This window comes from Magallana gigas, chromosome 6, assembly GCF_963853765.1.
Source record: "Magallana gigas chromosome 6, xbMagGiga1.1, whole genome shotgun sequence".
Classification (NCBI taxonomy): domain Eukaryota; kingdom Metazoa; phylum Mollusca; class Bivalvia; order Ostreida; family Ostreidae; genus Magallana; species Magallana gigas.
The window spans coordinates 46,377,171-46,402,022 of NC_088858.1; the positions used below are offsets into that span (position 1 = coordinate 46,377,171).

At 33.7% G+C, this 24,852-nt stretch overlaps 3 protein-coding genes across 9 annotated transcripts in view; 1 reads left to right on the forward strand and 2 right to left on the reverse strand.

Annotated features, from left to right (window-relative positions):
• LOC105346947 (ras GTPase-activating-like protein IQGAP1) overlaps nucleotides 1–10,809 on the reverse strand; it is a 39,619-nt gene extending 28,810 nt beyond the window's left edge. For 3 of the 4 annotated variants that reach the window (XM_066087166.1, XM_066087165.1, XM_066087163.1), the window contains exons 1-4: nucleotides 10,425–10,809; nucleotides 7,956–8,055; nucleotides 1,498–1,654; nucleotides 1,164–1,241 (exon numbers count right to left, since the gene is read on the reverse strand). In XM_066087166.1, coding sequence (XP_065943238.1) covers nucleotides 1,164–1,241; nucleotides 1,498–1,654; nucleotides 7,956–8,055; nucleotides 10,425–10,467 — 378 coding nt within the window. In that variant the 5' untranslated portion in view covers nucleotides 10,468–10,809. The remainder of the gene's footprint in view (nucleotides 1–1,163; nucleotides 1,242–1,497; nucleotides 1,655–7,955; nucleotides 8,056–10,424) is intronic. The other variant, XM_066087164.1, reaches the window with a different exon arrangement.
• Nucleotides 9,153–23,795, forward strand: LOC105346949 (protein FAM81A). Of its 4 annotated transcripts, none has more exons than XM_034467657.2 (7): nucleotides 9,153–9,172; nucleotides 19,265–19,672; nucleotides 19,773–20,021; nucleotides 20,338–20,580; nucleotides 20,674–20,784; nucleotides 21,688–21,711; nucleotides 22,745–23,795. In XM_034467657.2, exons 2-7 carry the CDS (start codon nucleotides 19,298–19,300, stop codon nucleotides 22,958–22,960), a joined length of 1,218 nt encoding a protein of 405 aa, XP_034323548.2. In that variant the 5' UTR covers nucleotides 9,153–9,172; nucleotides 19,265–19,297; the 3' UTR covers nucleotides 22,961–23,795. The 4 variants fall into 4 exon arrangements, with proteins under 4 accessions (XP_034323548.2, XP_065943250.1, XP_034323546.2 ...); XM_066087178.1 differs by lacking the exon at nucleotides 9,153–9,172 and adding an exon at nucleotides 10,806–10,929; XM_034467656.2 differs by lacking the exon at nucleotides 9,153–9,172 and adding an exon at nucleotides 18,177–18,278.
• Nucleotides 11,397–18,143, reverse strand: LOC105346948 (protein FAM81A). The gene is made up of 6 exons (XM_011455753.4): nucleotides 17,242–18,143; nucleotides 15,414–15,948; nucleotides 14,939–15,187; nucleotides 13,576–13,818; nucleotides 13,150–13,260; nucleotides 11,397–11,816 (listed from the first exon to the last, which is right to left on the reverse strand). Exons 2-6 carry the CDS (start codon nucleotides 15,849–15,851, stop codon nucleotides 11,601–11,603), a joined length of 1,257 nt encoding a protein of 418 aa, XP_011454055.3. The 5' UTR covers nucleotides 15,852–15,948; nucleotides 17,242–18,143; the 3' UTR covers nucleotides 11,397–11,600.
• Nucleotides 23,796–24,852: the final 1,057 nt, after the last annotated feature.

Sequence of the window (24,852 nt, forward strand, 5' to 3'; positions counted from 1 at the left end):
TGCCAGTGGGGATTTAATTGTATTCATAAAAAAGAGTTCCCTTAAAAAAGTTTTGACTCCACTCTCAATAAAATGATAATTCTTTAGTATACTTCATATGGGGTAAAAGGGGTGGATTGGTACAAAGAAAAATTTCAAACAAAATGTTTTACATAAGCAGACATAGACAATGTTTTAAAGGGGACCTGCAGTTCAATATACAACACTGATCAATTTAATATTTAAAATACTTTAAAACATAATCTAAACTGTGACATAGCAAATACTCCACAGCGAATCTTTGTAACTGTGTCTCCTAAAAACAGTTGTTTACATTTACAAACTTCCCTCGCCCGGCATAACCTCGGCCATTTCTAGGATGGCGGGAACCAATTTCAGCCTAATCTTGTAAACCAAATCAGACCAAACTTCTGGTTTTTTGTGTTTGATTGCTAAGCTATGGAAACTTAGTTATGCCACCCCAAAGAAAGCTAGGTGAGCAAAAAAAAAGGTGGACAGAAAAACAGTTCAACAGAAAAACGCCAGATAGATCTGCCAAATGCGATCAATGGAACTTTGTATTTGTCAGTAGAGACTCCTACTGTACATAGAGACACAGTGTGTGAATAATTCATTAACCTCTGCACTTGTCTTGCATGCTTCTATCTACATATCTAACTGTGTACATTGGATTGTCTCGTGCTTCCGAATATATTAAATCATTAATTAAAACCACATCTAACTACGCACATTGATGGTCTGTAAGGTGAAACTTGAATTAATGAAGTTCAACTCAATAAAATGCAGAATGTCAACAATGTTGTGAATTCCTACATTCTGGATAATAAAATCTGTCATGAATTTTCAATCCTTGAGATATTCTTGATTAGAGGGAGAATTGCTTTTTTTCTGCATTTCTCTTGTATAACTAAAAATAACAAGGAACAATAATGAAAGCTTCTTTAACTGATCCCATTACTTTTTACAGTTGATCATGCATACTGACGCTTTGCACTTAGATATCCAGGTAATGTGTTGCAATATTATTTCAGTTAAAAGAGAACAATATTTCCTTGTAAAGCTACATCAAACAGATTTAAAAAACAAAATATTAAACAACTTTAACTGAAGTGAAATTTTTTATTGGTGAGGTTCAGAGAAAGAGGGAAGATGGAGAACTTTACCTGTGGTAAGCCCACTTTCTCCATGGCAACAAACCAATGGTTGATATTATCGGTGTGTCGAAAATGTAACCCTCTGGACTGTAAAGATACAATTGTAAATTCATTTCTTAAATCAACAATAAAAATCTTTAACACTATTCAGAAGTAAAATCCACTAAGCAATTTCACAGCACTACTATTGAAAAATCAAATGTATTTATAATTTATGTTTAAACAACATTAATTTTCTAAATCACTTTTTTTTTCAAAATGATAAGATATTGACATATATATATATTTCATTCCAGAGAATGTAATGGGGGAATTCTATTAATTGTATTTTAATTTGTCTCACCTGATATCGAGACTGATCTTTGTCATAAATTTTCTTAAGGGGTACGACCTGAGGGGCCAAAAAGTGGCCCAGCTGGGCCAAATAGACCCCATTTCTGAGCCCCTCCTCCAACTCAGTTGTGGGGGGCAATTCCTCATTAATGCACGCCTGAATCCATCTGCAAAAAAACACAATGGTTTAAATCTTGCAAGACAATATATTAATACTAGTATCACATATCTTTCGCCTTGGTCATAATCAAACTAATATGTGTCTTAGATTTTCTTTGAAGATATTCCCATAAATGTATTATTAACACTACAAATCAATGTTAGAATGGGAAACACAGTGGAAGCTTTCAATATCTCATAGATTATTTATATCATATAGTCTCAAATTCTGTGAGTTAATTTGCTATAAATGTCGGCTGTATATAGCCAAGGTCGCAAAAAACATGGCAGAAAACAACCATCATTATCATAATTTCCCCTCTGGCCTTCACCCCCCGACTACCGAAAGACTTATAGACCAGTAACAATACAACATATAGATCTACTTAGCTCCCCATTTATACATTATATGAAAGTAGTTGGGTGATCTTTTTGATACGTGTGAGAAATGGTGCAAGTGCGATGCCTCATAGGGGCGGTGTCGCTTAATAGGGATGTTACAGTATGAGAATTCATATTCCTTGTCGACCGATCAACTTGAAATAAAAATTAGGGTTGTGGTATGCTATGTTCTGTTGGCCAATCACACGGAACAAACATGTTTACATGTCACAAGGAACCCTTCAAACCTGTCGTAATGCATCACCAAGGAAAGGATTAAAAACTAGATGTAAGACCTATGGTTAGACTCATACCATCAACCATTTGTGGGAATTATTAACTATACATATATACCAGTAGATAGAGACACTTGCAGTTCTAAGTATCTCTACTTACAGCAAATCTCAAATGTCTAAAATCGGGGATTGGTTTAAAATCATGCAACTTGAAACATATCAACATCCCAGTGGACTCTGGAAAGTTTACACCACTTAATATAAGCTCTAGTTTTAAACCAATCCCATCACAGCTATATATAGGTCTGTAGACTATTAATCTGCGAGTCACATGAAACAGATTTCAGCAAAAAATGCTTGTACAAGCATCGAACAATGTTACCAAACTTGTTCTGCATTAGGACGCCTTGTTGTACATGCTACAATTTATTCTCCTTTGGGTCACCCCACTAGTTGGTAGACCTAATCGTCAACAATTATTACAACACAACTACACTCGGTGTTGGGTCTAATTAATTTCGTTCTCAAATTTTCAAGTGCGTACTTGTGTTTATGGAATGTATGTTTGTTTATTTCACCTCTTTTTGCGATGTAAATTTTAATGTTAATGTTGTTGGACTATCTGATGTGTATGAGAACTAATAAATAAAGTGTTTATCATTACAAGCAAAAGCCATCCATCAAACATGCTAAGGACCTCTAATCACAGTATTAAGAATCATAACTTTCTTTTAAGGAAACCTGTTTAAAGAAGTGAATAATTCATTTAATTGTAGTTGAAATCATGCTCTTTCCTCAGATTAGAGTCTGCAATTCCACCCTAATGATAAACATCTTCAAAGGTATTAAACATTTCAAAAGTCTTTGCAGGATTATGGAGTATATGTATATTATATGCCTCGTTATGGTATGTTTAATTACAAATAACCGAATGTATATTATTGGTAAAAAGATAACTGATCCATGATGCCAAAATTTTCCAGACCTATCATATATATAGGATACCATTGAAGAATTCTTTGGTACTTTAGGCAATTCCATCAAACCTATAGGGATGTTGCAGAATTGCATGAAACACCTTGTGATTGGATCACTGATGATGAACACTCTATAAAGTGGGGATCAAGGTTCACTTGTAAAACACTGAATAGGACACGAAATACTAATAATGTACATACTTGTTTCTTGTACATGTACTAATGTGACCCATATCAGACAATAACTAGATCTAAAATCAGACCATAGAGATCTTTGTACAGTGTCAATGCACAAAACCATTCATAAATTTCAAACTTAAAAAAAAACAAGTTCTGACATCAAAATAGTTGTATACTTATATATGGTACATAGTACTCGTGGTAAAATCTCTTATAAACACCTCGCATGAATAAAACCAACAATTATGGACCAATACGCATTTTCATCAATAAAAGCAACATAAATTGTCAATTACTCCCCCAAGCAATATACGGTGTCTAGATACGGTTAGTCTAAATCAATGGTACAAAAGCTGACTGACTGCTGACGAACTCCAGCCAGCCCATAAGGCTCGTTTAATGCTACGCTGCATTTCCACCTATCACGAGAAAACACTGGTTCTAGAGATAGGATTGAATCTACCGATTGAATGTTAGCTGTACAAATATGTCCGAGATTGGAATTCCAGCCTTCTATTGTGTTTAGGGTCACCCCTCTTGCCTGCTTTTTCATTAAATGAAGAGACACCATTTAAGACATGTATAGAGCAGGGGCAACAGATGTTGGTACACCTGTAATTAACACAAAATGAATTCTACCTGTCGACCTCTAGGGTCGCCAGAAACATTACATCTTGTTAACTACACAGACTTGAAGTTTGTTTTACATACTCCCACCTCTCACCACATCTGAGAGCCCTGCCCTCACACAATTTCCTCTCTAAACAAACCCTCCAAGACACAGTCACCAATGAAAACCAATCTAATGGCTACTCCAGTCTGCTACTCCCAAGATCCCTGAACTTTTTGGGCATTCATTGAATTCAAAAATTGTTTCAACTGAAGGAAAAAAAATTAGGCATTGAGCATCTGAAGATTCCAGCATTAATAGCATTTTTAGAAAATACTTAATATAAAAGAATCAAAGGCCTTAAGAAAGAAACACTCAGAGTTGTATAGTGTCAAGACTGAAGCATCCATTTGACATGTAACTTCTCTCTGTCTCTGTGCCCCTAAATATTTTTTATTCTTCAAAATATTAAAGGGGGTGACTTAAACTGCCTGAGACCAAATGGCTAAGAAAGGCAATTAATAGGGAAGGAGATCTTGTGATGAATTAAACTTGGCAATGGCTACTTATAATCCTGTGTTTACATCTGCAGGGTGTTGACATGGATTATAACAGTCCTCCACATGTACATGTATCATATCTACTTGCAGGATATATCAACTTCCTGTCAGCAAATCTAGCTTCCTGTCCCTAATCTGCAGCACAAAGAACAAGTTTCTTTCCTCTATCTGAATCAGACCAACTACCGCTGCACGGCAAGTCCTTGAACACAAAAGACTGATATCTTGTGCACACAAAAAAATAATCGACTTCAATCGAAATGTGCACATACTCTTTTGGTAATCAAAAGATTAGAATGCTCTATATCTAAAGCATACATCTGGAATTGACCCAAACAAAGGATTGAACATGGCTTATCGTCCGTATGCATATATAAAACTTAAGTAATTCCTTTTATTAACATACTGCTTGTGTTCCACGTTCAACAAACTCTAGGGTCTAACAATAAACATGGAAATGAGCTAAAATGGCAATTGTCTGATATTCATTGTGCAATTTATGCTTAAATGCGCATGCAATAAATTTATATCTATTTGGACATCCCAAGAGACTGTCATTTAGTCAGATTCAAAATAGGTGACACACTCTGTAAAGTAAATTTTCAAAATGTTTTGTTCAAAAATTAAAAAGTCAAGATGTCTCTTCTCTTAAAGCTTATTGAATTTTATTCAGCCAGGCAAATTTATCCCTTTTATGTCAATATTATGACATTCAGATCACCTCATAATAAAATCCTGTGCTGACAAACTGAAGAGAGAGCTTGAGGGACAATTTCCTTGTGGTTTTACTTTTCTGCTTGACTGAATCCAGACATTTAACACAAATGAAGTTGATAAAATGTTTCTTAAGTCTAAATCTTTGATCCAATTTAAAAAACAAAGAACCCTAGGGATGTGCAGTATCTGTTAAGTTGATTGAGCGTCTCTTCACAAACCATACGCCATTTTGTCAATAATAACCATCTTAGTTAATCTACTTCCATCAAAATATCTAACATCTCTCCCTTACAATGAGGCATCAATTAGTTAATTCTTTGATGTCTACACCCATTTATATATGCCCAATTTAGTAATTTCGTCAACAATTCATCTGAATTTTTTTTTTCAAGGACACTGACTCTGTTTAAAAATCTCTGTGTAGCAAGCTGAACTTTTGATATTCCTAAAAAATTAAAAGATTTTCAATGCCGACATTCAGACGAATAGAGAGATGAACAAAACATGCCATGGACAGATGGAAAAAGAGAATGTTTTAATCCAGCTACAGTTAGGTACCTGAATTGCAGATGGATAAGAAATCATTCATTCAAGTGTTAATTTATATAGGACACTTTGATATTTCAATGTGGAATTGAAAGTACACATACATCATATTAAAAAAAAAAGCACCTGCAGACGTAAAATAAATTGAATAAAGACATAAAATTTACAATTTTTTATCTTCGAATGCATTTTAAAATTGTTAAAACTCACTATCTATTTTGATCTCATGACTTACAGATCAAAAGCTGATGCGAACTATATTTAAAGTTTATTATAGTTAACATTTCCTTGTTAAATTTAAAAGAGATACGCACAAAATGGAGGTGTCCCATACCTCATCAATAGAAGGTCACTCAACCTCTGTGTTCATTGTACTTTGTATATATAGTCATATGTACTGTAATGTGTAATTGAAGTTTCATTTTAAACAATTACTCTGAGTGGCACTAAGTTCAATTCTATTTTTGATCACAACAAAAAATCATTCATTCCGGCTCAATTAAAATTAACCAGTTTTTCTCAGGACCCCTTATAGTTATGTCACATTAAAAAATGATCCAAGTAGGAATGTGTACAAACACGATATCTTCCTTATTGTCAATAAACCTGATACAGTACACCAAAACATCTACAGCATATATCATAAATCTTAAAATATCGGACTTCAAAAGGCGTAATTTTGCATGGAGTTACAATACAAAATACAACACACCTGTATTTAGGCCACATATAATCTAATTCTACAGGCTGTGATTGGTTGACTACAGGTATACGGTTAATTATTAATCAGTGCTGATCCTATGGATTAGTGTTATGCATTCTTGGCTTCCCAGCTATGTTAGCCAGAGGCCCTTGCTTGTTCTCATCGATACATCACATTTCTAATTACGGTCAATTCTACCTATAAATTTCACCTCTTCTACTTTTCTTTCCGCTGGTTTTAACATATATATACTGACATGTATAGGCAGTAATAGACGGCATTGCATGACAAATAGAAAAAAATGTGTCCTACCAATATATCTTTCTTATCAGTCTTACTCAAAGTACATCACTCAAATTCTGTTTTTGTATTCTAGATTTCAGTGCAGTGGACACTAACTTATTCTCCCTGAACTCAATGAACTTCAGTCATAGAAGAAAACAAATTTTATTATCTATAAAAAAACCCACAAAAAATAATATCTAATCAGGATATTTTTTTTTTCAAATGGAGTGATTGGAAGCCAGCTCAGAAACCAGCCCTAAGGAAAACCTCAAAACAAAACTTCCTTTGACACTCTCTCACAATAAATTAACTTGGTCAAAGTTGTCCCCTTCTCCAATTTTGACAAATTCCCCACCAAAGATTTGCAGAAAACTTATGATTAGAAATGGCAGACTGGAGTAGATTAATGTGCAATGACACTTATAAACAAGGATTTAGTCATAGTGACTATACTTCCTTGATATAAAAACTCGACTTGTTTCGAATTTAAACTATGTACATAAAATACACTATGAAAGCATGGACAGATTGATGTATGTATATTTTGTACATATAATCTTCTTCCATCTTCAGTTTTAGTTTTTGCACCTCAAATGATATGCATGAAGAAAAAAAAATACCTCCTCACATTATACCAGTATCATATATGATATCACTTAAAACTGCACTTGTGATGGCTGGCAATGTTTAGCCTATGTCTGTATATCAGTCTCCTTAAGAAGGACAGATCTATATATGGCTATAAGAAAATATTTAAAGAACTATGTATGATATGAGTCAAATTTGGCCCATATAAACTGTGATTTTAGAAAGTGTTTCAGGTACCTTTTTTTTTTTAGAACAGCTGATATATGGTATGTTTTTCACCTATTTATTTAATTTATTGCACTCACTAGTAATATAACATCAGAAGTGATGCTGTTTTATTTTTTAATCATGCAGCCAAAAATATATGACATATAGTCCTTTAAACTTAAAATATCTGAATTTTTTCTTTACTTAATAGTATAGTTTACAGCTGAAAATTAAAGATATAGATCTGATGGTCAATTTGTTGTGCATAACATATACACAATTACTGATATTAATTAATTACAACAATTAGAATACAAACACTTTGGCCTCCTCTAAGTGACAGAGGTACTCGTAGGCAACATTCTGTTTCCTCTGTTCATCCATTTCATCTGCTGTCATGTGGGCTCTCCCATCACCTGCTAAAAAAGGTCAAGGCCACATGAAATCTTGTTGAAAGTCAAGGTCAAAAACCAAGGTACCAGTTATGAGTATATTCATGTAATTTGTGAAAGGACCTATTCAGAATTGACATTCAGAGTTTCTTATATTATTTTGTATAACTGTGCATAAAATCTCATAATTTTCATTTGACAAAATACTACACATATTTTGAAGTACTCTTGTACCCAGTTTCACTTAAATGTACATTTCTATCTTTGTCATAATAAGACATTATAAATATATATATTTCAGAATTAGCCTGAGCAGTCTTTTAAACTTTATGTATTTTAAAATTTCAATTGAAGGTCTTTTCAATGTTGCAATGTGCACTTAAAATCACTCAGTTGACCTTGTAAATGATACTTTATAGTGATAATAAGTGTATTAAAGGTACCCAGCATAAAATTTCATTGATTTTAACAAAGTAATCACCAAGGAAATGGAATACAATCATTTGTGATCTTGACACGCAAACCATGCTTAAAAAAATTCTAACAGGACTAGAACTGGGACAATATGTCACCATTTTTTTTATGGAAAAAATCATTATTATTTGCACAATGTGTTGGATAAAGCTATGCTGTCATCCTGCGGGAAGGCAGAACCTAAGAAGGAGTTTCCTGTCCTATTCATCTATTGGACTCTCCCAGTCTGGTCACTTCAATCACTTCCTGTTTTTTGTGAGAACAATGGGGAAACTTAACAAATATATACAACCACCATCTCAAGTCATTAAACTGGAAGCACTATTTATAGTGTGTTCTTATCCTAAACAAGACTTTATTATAAGTCAAGCTGTTAACAGAGATGCTAGCTAGTACATTTGTAATTTTTGAGGGAGAGAAAACCAATTTGAATATCCTAGCTTCCATATATTCTCCCCAAACTATACCACACAACAAATTATTATATACTGTATACAATTCAGAAAAAAAAGTTACTTTAGACTCATTATTATTTATCAATCATTAGAAGCTACAAATATCCCATCCTCACAATGTCAGGGGGTCCTGAGTCCACTTGTGTCCCACTGCCTCAGAAGTGGACTCAGAACCCCTGACATTGTGAGGATGCAAATATCATTAACTTTAAAAGGTAAGTGATGCCTTATTAATATTTACTGATAGCGCCATGAACTTACTTTGCAAGACAATAGACATGGCCTCAGCCCCAGGAACATTAAATGACAAGAATTGGTTCAGATTGAACCAAATCAAGACACTGATGAAGTGTGTGAGATAGTGAGCAAAATTTCATCTATAAATGCAAATGTCTAAACTGCCTTGGGTCATTCAGAGTATCAAACATTCCCACCCACCAACCCCACCCCTAGGGTGTAACTTGAGGTATGGCGGGATTTGAATACGGATCAACCATCATGCGAGGCCTAGGGTGTTCATATTGTGTAATCTCTCTAAAGAGACTGTGTTGGCGAGAAAAGGAAAACCCTTGACGGATGTGGCCACTTAATTTCTTCAGACACATTGTGATGCACTTTGGTTCGGGACTAGATTTACGCATAAGATACATAGTACAAACTTGGTAAAATTGTAGCTAAAAGTTTAACCCAGGTCTAACCACTTCAGATTATGAAATCATATGAAACTGAACACCACCTTTTTGTAACATTGCATATTAATCATATTAATGAAGTGCATTCTGATGACTAAGTTGGTCCTCCATTGTATTAGGCCTTGGTGCCCCTGTATCATTCTAAAATCTCAACCTGTGTATTTTCATTTTACACTCCAGTGATCATGGATCATGCAGGGTTGAAATTAAAGCTTTGCTTTAAAAGTCGATTCAAAATCAATTTTTTCATGCTGTCCAAGGTACAACACAGACATTGTGTACATATTTATCTCTCCTCTATTTATAGAGGAGCAGTTTTTTGGTCCAATATATATGCATGTACTGGTTTAATATATTTTTTGATTAAATTTTATAGATGGCGACATAAATTTCGAACAAAACTTGGGCAGATATTGAATTACATCAATACAAGATTTTATCATGGACTCGCAGTAACACACTTTTCATCACTCATTGTTGCAGCAAGTCTCAAGTTCGTGTTAGTAATCTAACAGTACAACACACATTGTGACATATGTAAATGGCTTTCAAGTTTATAATCTGTATTATTAATAAGGATCTTAGCTGTATAACATGTACAATAAGGATGTAATTCATTGGATATTTCTATAGGTCGATTAACCTACATATAATATGTCAGACTAATTAGAAAACATGTCAAGCTAAAACAGAACGGGGAATACTTTATACTTTATCATTGGGATTTAAATTAATGAAGTCAACAGGTCAATGTAAAAAAAAAAGTTAAATATACCACGGGAGGTCCGTTTTCCAGCGGTTCCGTTGTTCGAATCCATGACTGTGTGAAGTAACTGTTAATATCCAGCGATGTGTTATTATGTTAATCAACAATTACACAATTATTCACTCTGTGACACTTCACTCTTTCATCGCAACACATGTCAACAGCTAAAAATACTTCCTATAGAATTATCATCTATATATTCTATAGTTCTGAACAAATTTATAAACTTTAAAAAGAAACAACTTAACCGATGACTGTAAATACATGTAAATCCATTGCCACACACAAATGAGAATTAATTTTCTTCCTTTAAAATCCGAAAGGCTTTTCGGGCACCTGTTAGTAAGTTGAACGAGGCGCGACTGTTGATTGCGCGGCAATGTTGGTATAATTTGACCCCAGTTGACCTCGATTTGTCTCCTACCGCTAGAGGGCACAACGAGCACATTGTTTACAAATGGCGACGACGTAGACATTCAACAAGTGGAAAAAATTGATTATCAATACTTTGCAGGTAAAAAGTTAATATGGTGTTATAATTTAAAAAGTGTTATAGAGACAAACATAATTTTTGGGCACATGAACTTAAATGTCCTTTTATATCAAGATATCAACGGATAGAAATTATTTTGTTGGTGCGTTGCCAAGAGAAATCACCAAGAATAGGCCTTTTTAACCATGTTAACATCGGATCGTATTCAAACTTCTTTGATTTACACACATATCAGGTATCATAAAGAGTGGACATTTTCAAAAATTAAAAAATACAGGAAAACTGATAACTATATTTTACCAGGTTTATCTGATAATAATTGACCTACTTTCATATGCCATTCTAAATTTTCCTAATTCATTGAATAACATTTTTTATTTACACTAAAAACTATCTTCTTGCGCTTAGGTCGATTATCATACAAGAGCACAATGGCCTTTCGTTGTTTATTGTAAAAATTAGTTAACTTGAAGAATAAAACTCAAACATTAAATAAATAAGAATTTTATTTTAAATTCAACAGATAATATATATATTATATATATAAATCAGAATGAACAAACTTGAAGAATGTACTAACAGTATGGTGCTTTTTGAGTAAATAAATAAATAGGAAAGTTTATCACTACCAGAATTGAATTTATTTACATTATGTAAAGACGGCAAGTATGAAATCCCCAAATGACATAATATCAAGCCAGCACGACCAGTTTTCTGACTTGATTGATATCTTTCTTAAGTTTATCTTCCAGCAGCTTAGATTTTCCCTCTAGCACTTTCTTTGCATTTGATATACTGTCATGAACAGATGTAAAGCCTTCTCGAAATTCACGCTTTGCTTTTGCCAGTTCTTCCTGATGGTGTCGGGTATGGGTTTCAAGTCGTTGTAGGATTCGAGTTTCTACCTTCTGCAATGATAAATTCAAAAGTAGAAAAATCTTATATCTAAGTTTCATTTGAATATGTCAGTATCAGTAAATCATAACTGACAAACATAGAGAAAAAATTAAATTATTTCATACAATAATAAATAAATGAGGAATTAATACTAACTGAACCTTTAATAACTGTCATATTTCATGAAATTTAATTTTCTTTTATAAAAACTGTAAGAGTTTAACATAACCCTAATCAGATTTGAACCAGTAACTGTCAGATCAATGTTCATAAACAAACTATAAGGTTTGACCGAATGGTCACTGAAAGACAAATTGTGTTTTGTTGAGAGGACCATTAGTCTGACAAAAAGTTTGGAAAGTGAATAGAATAAAAAAGAGCTATATATTAAAAGTTGGGTATTCTGTAAAAGTTACAAAATGGTGTTTTCATCTACTTCTGTATAAGCATACCATACACCAGAATGATTATTTTCATAGAAATGCAAGATTTACAAAAACAAAGGAACTTTTTTCTGATTTCTTTGTGCTCTCAAATACTAGCAACTCAACAAACACCTGTCCAGTATAATAATTTTTATCTGCAAATTTTGCAAATGAAGGAATTTCTATTTCTAATATTAAGAACTCATAATTTCTTACAGTTGTTGCATATTTTAATAGCACACATGAAACAACATATTTTCAGCTTATTTTACTCTTTTGAAATAAAATGAGACTGAAAACAGTAAAAAAAAAAAAAAGGAAAGAAAAAAGAAAAGAAACAGTTGAGTAATATGAAGAAATGCTGCATAGGCAGCTTAGAACCATTTTGAATGGAAGACTCTCATTAATGGCCTATGTAACTTAGGCATAAGTAAAATAAGTATACTGTAAAGAAAATCACAAAAATCAAAGATAGATATATAGTAACCCCATTTGATACTGTTATTGAATATTCTACATGATTTTTTTAAGAACTGAGAATATGGAACATGTACTTAAGCTGTTCAAGCACAATATTTTTATGTTAACGAATCATTCTCCCCTCCATTTCTCTCATTTATATACCAGTATGGTGGTACTTGGACGTAATATAGCTGCTGTTTTAAGGGGAACAACTCTTACAGCATTGAAATCTCAATATTTACTTCATCTCTCTCTCTCTCTCTCCTTTTTTCTGTCTCTCTCTCCTTCTCTCTTTCTCTTTCTCATTCTAAGACAGTCTTTTGATGGTGTTAATCTGTATAATGCATTTCATCTCTCTCTCTCTCTCTCTCTCTCTCTCTCTCTCTCTCTCTCTCTCTCTCTCTCTCTCTCTCTCTCTCTCTCTCTCTCTCTCTCTCTCTCTCAGACCATATCTTACTGCCTGGAGATCTGAGATAATTTTTCTGTCATAGGCCAAGGCTTCCTCCAACTTTTGCATGCGGACCTCAAGACTGTAAACATTGTCCTCAATCCGCTTATCCACCTTTTCCTGTATATAAAAAATTACAGAATTTAGTTTATAGAAAACAGACTCAGTCTACACCAAATGAACCAAGAGTATCATAGGTCCAGGTCCCTCATTTAAGTTTGAATGCCTCTGCTAGAAACAAAGCTCACTTTCCACACAAATGTTTGTACAACTTAAAGCACCTTGCATTGCAGAATGCACCACACTAGTCCAGTTTGTCACAGGGATATTTTAACCAAGTGTTCAGTATTTTTGTATTGTCATACATAAAAATGGGATGAAAGTTACAGTAGAAGCATTGAACACCCAAGCATTATGCAGACAGAGCAATCCTACCAGAAGACTTGTCCAGTTCCCCGTGGCTCTGTCCAATAGTGACATGACCCTCTCCTCAAACCTGTCCCGATCATTTTCAATGGACAGCTTGTAGGCGGACAGGGTGGCTTTGACATCACTCATTATGGCACTGTTCCTCTCCCCCACCAGGGCCAACTCTCGATTTGTGTCCTTCTTCATGTGGTTCAGCTCTGAGTTCTGTTCTCCATGTATTCTCTCCAGTTCTCCCATCATTGACAACATCTGAGGAGGAAACAAAAAGCATTGTATATATTTTATCCTCTCAGTTTAATATGCAAATCATAGTAGCTACCTAGTGCCATATAGCCTATGAACTTGAAGAAAAATGTAGCTTAGCAATAGCAGCATTAATTCAATTCATCAAATGCATTAATTAGGACCTAGATATCTCCCTTAGCAGCTAGGGTAGCAGCTATGATCAGGAATGCATCTCAGATATGTATTCTTTTAGTCCCCAAGCCCTCCCCCCTCCCCCCATTAAACTTCTTATGATGGTTACTACCATAGATTTCAAAGATGTTTTTAGTATTTGAAAATGAACTCTTATTCAAAGATTAGTGGTATATTGAAAGTCTTTTCTCATTTTAGATTAACTACCTCTAAATCTTCAGTAGTCACAGGCACGTAGCATCAGGGGGGGCCAGGGGGGGCCTGGCCCCCCCACTTTTTCTCGCAGCAACAATTTTTTTAAAATTTACATATAAAAAAATGAAATATAATGGAGTTGGCCCCCCCACTTTTTTGGAAGGTAGTAAAAAATTGATATGAAAAGAAGGAAATGAGTAGTGTAATTGAAGTTACCCCCCCCCCCCCCCACCCCCCCACGGAATAGGAATTTTATGATTTGGAGGGGAAAAAATTTTGGCAGGGAAATTTTTTTTGTGGGAAGTATAGTTGAGTCTCCCCCCCCCCCCCCCCCCCCCCCCCCCCACGGATTAGTATTTTGAAGATATTTGGAAACTTTAAAATTCCACCTATTTATTATTTTTTTTTTTTTGCTTGTCAAGATTTTTTGGATGGGTCTGGCCCCCCCACTTTCAAAAACGATGCTACGTGCCTGAGTCATAAGACATATCTACGTTGTAATTTGTGGATTACAAACTATACTGGTTTAATTCTTTATCAACTTGATAGATAAGTAGATTGCAATACTTTGATCCTTCTCCTAAGCCCTCCCTTTCCATCTTAATCTCCTAGTATAGATTATTACATTTCCACATTCAAAGATGTCTTTCCTAATTTGAGATTTAATGCATCATAGAAATCTTATTTTTGTCATAGAATAATTATTAGATATCCGCAATGACAGAATATAATTTAGATATTCTGCAGTGCCACTAACCTCTGCTTCCACCCGGTGAATGTGTTCCTTTAGGCTTTCTTTCATTGTCTGTTGTTCTCTTACAGCAACATTTATTTCACTGCGACAGTTGCCTATATCTGCTGTATGTTTTGATAGGGCCTGGTCGCAACGAACTATTCGGCTGCGTAAATCCTGTAAACTGGTCACCTGATGAACTTCAATTTTGCCAACAGCAGAATTTGTCCCTATAACTGCCATGTCTCTGTTACGTATTTCATCCTCCAGAGTCTTTACGGAAACAAATTGAAAAAAAACAAAATATAATTACTATTTGTGCTGTACAGCATCTTCACATCATTTGCTTCATTATCATTCTTTGGAATTGCTGAATTATATCTTAAATTATTTATTCATAAAGTAGTGTTCTCATATAAATCTTTTCATGTGCTGTACTGAACTGATCTGTATGATTTTATCATCATAACCAGAATTGCGTATTTTAAACTGAACTTACAGAAATATCCTTGTTCAGGCGAGACACAATGGCCGTGATGTAACTGATGTGGTTTTGAAGTAGATGTCTGGTATTTTCCTCCAGTCTGTCATTCTGTACACGACTGAGGTTTTCGATGAAGTCCTCGCGGTTATCGAAGGCCTTCTGTATAAGTCCTTCAGTCATCCTCTGCTGGTCACTTAACGCCTTTGCCACTTGTTCTTGTTGAGATAGGACATGTGTCTGCTGCTCCAAGGCTTTGGCCACTTTATCCTCTAAAGCCATTATCCTGCCAGACTTTGGAGTCACAACCGATCTTCCATCATCGTAAGTTGTGACTATCTTACGACGTGGACTCTGAACTCGAATCGCATCATATTCTTGCTCAACGACTTCGAACTGGTTCTTGTGATGTGAGCGTCGAATCTGAGGTAACACTACCCCAGTCTGGGTCGCCATTTTGCTCAGCTCTCTTGGATTTCAAGTTTCTCTTGTGTCTTTTGGTTAAATCTTGTGTGTCTTGGTTAAATCAGCTCTTTGAATGAATTGATGCACTCTGAAAGGAAGAAACTCTTGTAAAATTTTCCTTTTAATAGATCTTTTCATTGAAATTCACCAACCGATTCTAATTTAACATCTATATACCAGTATATATAAGTGTAACTGATTTGCATATTAAAAGTTTCTTTATGTATTTATTTCTGGGATGAAATTGAAAGTGTTAAGAATTTTTTGTTTGTTGAAATGATCAACATGGTTACTGCCGAGTTTTTGCCATTGATCAAATGGTGTATGGTGCTGAATATTGTATATCTGTGCTTGGAGTTTTAAAAACATACTCAGAAAAGTCATTAAAGTGAACAATTCAATAGATTTCAATTAATACTTATTTAAGTATCTGGTACACTCTTTAAATTTGTTTTGTCCACAGCACACTGAATATGTTTGATTTCTTTTGTCGGGATGATGAAAGACATTATTTGATCTGTGAGGCGATATTGTGCTGTGATAATGCGAGAGAAGGTATCATAAGGAAAAGAATGGAGGGCCTCTCATGATCCAGCCTAAATTATAGGACATGTAGGAATCTGATTATCACCAGGGTACATGCACCCTCTCCTGTATTCAATAATCAACATGCTTAAATAAATAAATTTGTAAAGGTGACAATCAGATATTTGTATCAAATGGAGTTTGTGTTAATAATGTGAGAACGTAATTGTAATTGGTTTCAAAGAATAAAAACCCATTGTGAATATCATGATTTGGTTGTGAAAAGGTTATGTACTATAAATATGGAAATTGGTGATTTTAAATAGAATTATATTTAAAGATGTATGTTTAAATGTATATGTACATGTTTTTACATGTATTGGTTCATTCTTTACTCAGAGAAGGAATCTTGATTGATATACGCAATTTTGATGTTTCCAAACTCTCTCATTGTGTCAGAGCCATTTATTTAAAAGCTATTCCATTTGTTTAGAAAATTTCCTGTATTGTAAATAAGTTCTTAAAGTTTTTAAAATACATTATGACCTACATGTAATACAGAGTGATTTACTTTACTTTAATTCCTCTTTTCTTTTTTTTATTTTCTCAGATTACATTTTCTTCTGTAAAATTCTTACAAATATTAATCAGGAATAAATAATGCATAATTTTTTACATAAAAAAAAATATATATATACTTGTTAAAATCTGAAAGTGTTTTAAGTGTTTTACAATTTTAATCTGAGCAATTAAAGTCCAAAGGAAATAAATTACAAATTATATAACAATGTCAAATATTCTGAGTTAAAAGAACAATTCATAACCAAATTCATAATATTTTCATAAGTTTACTTACATATATAATTGTACTCCTTTCACTGAAGTTTGAGTCTCAGATTGGTAAAGGATTTGAAATCATTTTCAGACCTGTTTTGAATCCATGTTTTTGATTGGTTGTCAGTGGGCTCTGTTTGTCATTGTACTGCACCAAGATCATCCCATCTCCGACGTAATACTGATGATTGACTCGAGGTATCTCTGGATCAAAATCAGTGAAAGCAGGCAAAATATTACTCACAAAGATTTCAGATTTTATGTTGTCATTATCCTTGATTTAGAAATGGGCCTTTTATGGAGTCTTTTGTTAAAGGAAATTTTGATCAACTGTAGATTCAATTCTAACGGCAGAGAATGGAATCTAAACACCTGTAGAATACCTCATGAAACACATACACTAATCATATTTAAGTATAAGAATGTTGGTAAATGGTTGATGAAAAGATGTTTTATTCGATGATTTACCGCTAGTCACCCTCTTTTACCTGGGATTAAATATATTCTATAACCTATGTAATTCATCCAATTTCCTGTTATGAACAATTTTCTCTATTGACATTTGATCAACTTCTTTGTAAGACACAAAGCGAACTTTTCCAAAGCTTCAGAGGAACAATTCAATGGAGATGCCATTCACGGCTTGTTCACATTTCTAGAGAAAGATAGGTCTGCACATGAAGTTTAATGGTTCCTTTAAAATTCTAGTCTACTCTCTTTAGAATTGATAAATGTTGAACATGGACTATTGTGCTGTATTACTCTTGCAAATCAGTGGTTTATACTTTGCAAAAACTTGATGTGGTTTAAACTTTCCAAAAACTTATGTCGTAGGCATCAAGATTGAATGAATAAATTTTCTACTTCTAAATAATAAACAAAAATGTATAAACATTTCCAGCCCAAACTACATGTATGTCCTCTTGTATGTAAAAGTCTGAAATTGGAAAAACAAGATCAATAAAAGATGTCTCTATAGATTTAAAAAAATATTTTGAGCAGTAGAGGGTGTGTGATGTTTGGGGTTGTATTCATATAGTGTCCTCAGGCGAGAAACAGGTAACCTTTTTAAATATTGCTCTTCTATGGCTCCAAAACACTTTCATATCTTGCAGTGGAATGAATTAATTTAATGGATGTTTTTGTCTTGGTTTTATGTAAAAGGCTTAAAATGTTTTCTTCTTCATTTCTTTTTGATACTAGGTATCTAATGCACTGAAAATGGTGGGGCATATTTAAGTTGCTTTTAGCATTCGATGAATTTAAATGGTGTATCTATAAAATATAAAAAGAATTTTTTTCTACAGCATAGAAACTGAACTTTTGAGACTTGTTTAACATTCTTTAATATGGTGAAGTCTTAATGTATGGGCAGGCTTCAATACAGATTTAATTCATAATATACAAAAATGTACAAACACTTTACTCTAACATTTGTCAATAATCAATTTTTACCATAAGGTATATCATGTATGTGTCTTTCATCTTTAGCAGATGAAATTACATGTAGATGCAAATAGATTAACAGCAAGATAATGAGGTTCCATGGCCCTTTGGTATTTATAATTAATCATAAACAGTAGTGCAGGAGAAGTAAGACACCAAAATATCTGGGATACCCCGTTTACATTGTCTCTCAACAAAGAATATGTACATGGTACAATTCCATGTAAACTCAAAGGAATTACAATTTAAATTCTATACCCTTTCTTTATGTTTTATTTAAAGGTTCACCTGATTAGTTTGTAACTCTTGATTTAGATATTTAAGGTTGAGCTTTTGATATCCTTTACACAGATTATTTCATCATTGAGGTAAACTTTTAAATCTTACATGTACATTATTGGTGTAGCAAAACTGTTTCTGAAATAACATCTTTTGGTAAACATCATTGCTGCCAAGTTTCTAATTCATTTACTTAATTGTGTGAATCATACATGTATTGTAGACCAATGAAAATATACATTTACTTGGATAGTGGTTTCTGAAACATTGCACGTCATGATTTTGTTTATATGTCAGCAATGAATATATTTTTTTTCCAGTTTTACTTAAAGAAAGTTTACTGAACTACACTCATGCAGAGAATGTCCCGCCGTAACCAACTTCCTGTTCTGAGAGCTCCTTATGACACTCAAGACGAGCCATTTCAGCCCAGGCCCAGTCCTCGAAACAATGAACAGGAAACAAGAGTTCTGCCTTATACTGGAAATAACACGGAAAGACAGAGTCGTGGCCCCTCTCGGCTAGATCTACTGGAAGAGAGGCTCACACAACAAGAAAGAAACTCTCAAAATCTCGTTGACCGGGCTTTTAAAATCAAAGAGGATGTCATTGACAGTTTGAATTTTACTCATGGTACTTGGCAGGAGGAAAAACATGCCAGAAACATGTTACAAGAGCATATTCGTACAATAACTGCGGTGGTCAATCGACTCAACAGTGATATATCAGTAAGTAGACTAACTTGTCTAATAATAAGTTCTCTGCTCTGTTCTGTTGGACCTCACATCTCTGAGATAACCGTTGTTCAATCTTTCTATTCTCCGACAGCAATTAGAGGAAAGTATTCGCACTCGGGACAATGTTTCCATGGGAACCAACAATGCTGTGAAGAATCTGGAGGTGCATCATGTAGCATCTCTCACGGACCTCCGAGGACGAATCGTGAGGTGCGACACATCTATAGCTCGTCTGTCCACAGAGCTCAATAATGCAACTGCCGCCATTAAACAACTGTCCCAGCAACAAAGTGACATGCAGGGAAAAATCATAGAGAGAATCCACGATGTGGAGGCTAGGGTAAAATAGAAACAAAATATAAAATACTTTGGTTTCATCATTGTTCGTTCAACACCAATTTTTTGTGGATTCGATGTGGAGTAGATCTACAAAATCAAATGTTTTTCATAATTAGAAATAAAACATCATGACCACAGTTTTGATTGATAGGAACATTGTCAACAAATTGGCAAATCCTGAAAACTTAATTTCACTACCGTAAATCCATGAAAATTAATGCCTCGAATATGATAAAACCTTAGTATAAAGATTTTTAAAATTATGTAACAATAATTAACTAGGCAATTATAAGATTTCCACTCTGTTTCTTTTTTAGTTGGTCACAGTTCAGAACAATCAAGATAGAATGGCAAGCGAAAATAAAATGAAACTCCAGCATTTGGAGGGGGACACTGGTCAACAGATGGCGACACTGGACAGTCGGACAAAGAGCATAATCGACGACCTTAAAAACACCCTCAATATGTACCAGGCCAATTCAGACGCAGAGCGAGAAAAGCTTGAGGCTAGATTGTTGTCAAACATGGAAAGAATCTCTGCTGCCAAAGATGGTCTTATTGTAAGGACAAAAAAAATGGTTGAGTGATAAATGCATGTTTGTTTGATGAACACTCTGAAAACTTAACTGACATTATGCTTTATTCTATTGTAGGAACGTGTTGAAAGAAAGGTTGACGAGAGCCACTATGTGACAGAAAACAGAATTCAGAAGTTGGATGAAGCAATACTAGAGGAGAGGGCCAAGATAGCAGATATAGAACATGTAGGTCTTGTTTATTTGTACCAGGTTATTATAAATCTCTTTATATAAGTAAACAAAATTAAAATGCATGTAGGACATACAGGTCATAGAATGTTGCAAAATCAAAGGTAAATTCTGCTGTAATGTCAATTAAATTAAAATTGACTTTTATCCTTGTTATTATGAACTGAAACCCTTATACCCTAAGTTTAAATAATACATGTATTGAGTTTAATGCTGAACCAGGTATAGCATGTATAGATGGAAATTTCAATTCCTCAAGAGCTTATGGACTCTATTTCCGAGACAGTTTGAGATGATTTAATTTAATTCTGCAGTATGAAATGCTTCATTTGAGTCTTTATCTTGGATGCCTGCATGAAGTTTACTTTGTATAAGAATGTGTAATAAATATATTTGATACAAAGAATAGGTTAAGAGAAAAGTTTCAGTTTTTGCCTCAGATATTGATTTCTACATTTGCCTTCCACCTGAAACACAAACAGGTACTGTAAATTCCTTATATTACGCGAGTACTTAATTCTGCGATCCCGCTGGTTTGAATCAAATCCAAAGAATATAAAATCGCAAACATGGAACTTTTCTCCTTATTTCTTATAGTTTTCAACTCTCAAAAAATAATGGCGAGATTTTAAAATCTGCGAAAGACGCTTCTCAAGATTTTACGCGGATATTAATTTCTCGCATTTAATTAGGAATCTACAGTACTATTAGGATCAGTTGATGCTACAACAATATGTAAATAATGATATCTAGTCAAACTGGATGTGTTCTAGGGCAAAATGCTCTCTACGCTACAGATTTATCTAAAAGCCACTATAGTGAATTAAATGGACTTACAAGTTCATTAATGTGAACAAAAGGGCAATAATTTAGAATATGATCCCTCTGTCAACTATTCAGGGCTTTGGTCTGGGTGGCAGTAAGGTATTGTAGACCAATGGGTGGATCTAAATGTTTGTGTCAGGTGTGGCAGGCTTTTCTAACAGACCAATTGGTCATTGTCAATGTCCCTTATGTATTTCTTTATTCCAGTTGTTTTAATTAAGGTATAAAATAATGAAACTACATGCTCCACGCCATACACAGTCAACAAAAAGGAGAAAAATCAAATTATATAAAGTTTTATGCTCTAGTGGTTATTTTTCAATGAAAAGATGTACATGTATGTAATAGCTAACTAATATTGAAGTTATAATATTTCATGGAAACCAAAATACATGGATTTTGTGCATATACCCATAAACACTGTACATTTGTTTCATCTCTTCAAATTTTGGCATCTTATATCACCTCAACCGAAAATATATTATCTTAAATATTAAGTTACCTGGTAGTCATTTGAGAAAGTATCTATCCATGAAATGTTCAATATGCCACCAATCGCATATAAACAACAATCCATGACAAATGCTTAGATGTATAATGAATATGATTTCAGTATATTGATAAGGAATTAGTTTCATTAAAACCCTGTGATTTATGTAGGGCTTAGGCCTAGGTGCAGAAGAGGTACAGAATAATCTGTGGGTGTCAGAGTTTTAATTGTCAGTCCTGTGGCAGAAAACCAATAATATAATGCTTTATGGGAGTGACTCCAACTGAGTTATTCCCCTTGTATTTGTTGACTTCAAACTGTGGTGATTGTGTTTAACAAAGTCTGAAAGTTGTGATGATTTTGAACAATGTGTTTTTTAGAATGTTTACTTACAAGTGTGAAGTTCAGAGTTATTTTGTCGATAATTTCTAAAGTCAGTGTAGAAGGTATTATTAATGTAATACATGAAAAAGGTAGAATATATATTTTTTCAAAGGCCTGATAAATTAATCTTTCAATATGTACAAGTATTCACATAACTTGCAATGTCAAGAATAGATAAGAAATTATAATGATTTTCCATTTTAAAAAGTTAAAAATGATCTGTACTCAAAAAATGATTTTATTAAATTTTTAATTCAGCATTTGGAAAACAAAATAGTAGCCCGCCTTGAACAAATGGCGGCCACACAAAAGGAAGAATTTGCTCGTCTGAAACGTGAATGTAGAGAAGGTTTCTCAACAGTTCATGAAAGTATCACCAACATGAAAACAGTGATGGAAGGTAAACGGAAAATTCTAGAGGACCAGCTACGAAAGGAAATCAGCCAAATCCGCAAAATGGTGGTCTTGGTGTGACCAGGAAACCTGTGTCTACAAATGACGACTGAAATAACAGGATGTGTTCAATCACGGTCCCTGACTGAGTTTGCATGCATATCTTATCGCCAACCAAAACCAGATCCATTCCAGTTGGCAGTGATGCCATAGTTTGAAGTAGTTAGACAATATGATAACAAATACACATTTTTGTTGCATTGTAACCAAAGGTCACTCAGATAGGGCTACTGCCTTAAACATGTGCACAGTGTATGCACATTTTTTTGTTATTTTTTATTTTTTTTTATTTAAGGTTGCTTTACTATGGAATCCCCTTTTTTGCAGTATTAAGAAAAACAATCAAGTTTAACCCTTATAGTATATATATCTTACAACCTGACCACCAAATCTGGAGTATGGACTCATTTTGTGTAGACACCATGTGTACTCATTAGTACTAATTTTATTTAGGAATTCTGTTGTAGTACATGTACTTCCATTTTAATAGTAATGTGGGTCAAATATATTTTGGCATTGTTGTACATATATTTTGTTGTTATCACTTTTCATCAATAAAAAACCACTTGTTATGCTTTCATCATCATGGTCATCATGCAATCAAATTCTATATTTACAGAGATATATATGTATATGTAATCTAGATGTACTGATAGTCATCTCATACTTAACAAGAGTTAGTTTTACTTTTTATTTTCCTTGAATCAAGAGGGTACACTAATACCTACTATCAAGAGTTAGTTCCCTTTACACAAGGGAGTGTTCAACAACATCAAGTTCTTCCATTTATTTTATTTATCATGCATGTACAGTAAGCATGTTTATGTAGTTCACAATAAATTATTTAGTTTTCTAATATGTTTACTGGTCTTTCTGCCTGCTTGTGCTTGCTAGCCTTTGCTTACATCCTAGATTCCAATCAACTATACTAGTATGCATGTATAAAACATAGTATTTATCAACCTTCAGATTTTGTAAACATCATTATTTAGATGTAACAGGATGGGAGAAATATTGACATAACAGACCAGGATTCAAACCTGGGCCCCCTGAACCTTTAGTCAGGTGCTCTAACCACTGAGCTGACAAAGATAGACGGTCAAACATTCAAATAAAAGTTAAATACAATTTTTCTTAATTTCATATCATAATATAAAAATTCTTGGACAATATTCTGTTTGCTGCTGCTATTTGTATACTTTTGTGATTCCTTTAGCATTGGAATTGATAAAACCGCTGATACATTTATTTACTCAAATTTATTACTGGTTCTTCGACTACAAATTTGCTACAATTTGAAAAATTCATTGCATTCTTTTCTACAAAATCAAAATTTTCTGTTACCACATTACAACACCACAAGAATCTTTTTAATAAGTTGTGCTTTACGAGTGTGTTGGAAAATATGCTATATTCAGTATGTTGAATCATTTTTTTTTTTATAAATTTCAAATATATGTAAGCATAATCCATTCAAGACTTCGTTTTAAAGTGGTACAAATACTCAAATCTGTATTTTTTCCAATGCAAACTTGTCAATTTTCCATTTACAAGACCTTTATATGACATTGAGCATCGTAGTTTTAAAACTCTCTAAGCGTATGATCCAATTTGCATTACTCTACTGCTATTTTAACTGCATACTGTAATTTCATTAATATTCGTTGAACATCATTTTCTGTGGATTGCATTGGGTTGATTCACGAAACTAACAGTTCATTGGTACATATATTACATTGATAGGATTATTGTTCTCAAATTTTTCCTTGATAACAAATATTAATTCAATCCACAAAATTTGATGCCCATGAATATAAATGAAATTACAGTACTGAAAAATTTTCAAGATATTTGCCGGTCTCTCTGTATGCACATTGTAGTCCTGGCTACATTATGATAGAAAAAGAAACGAG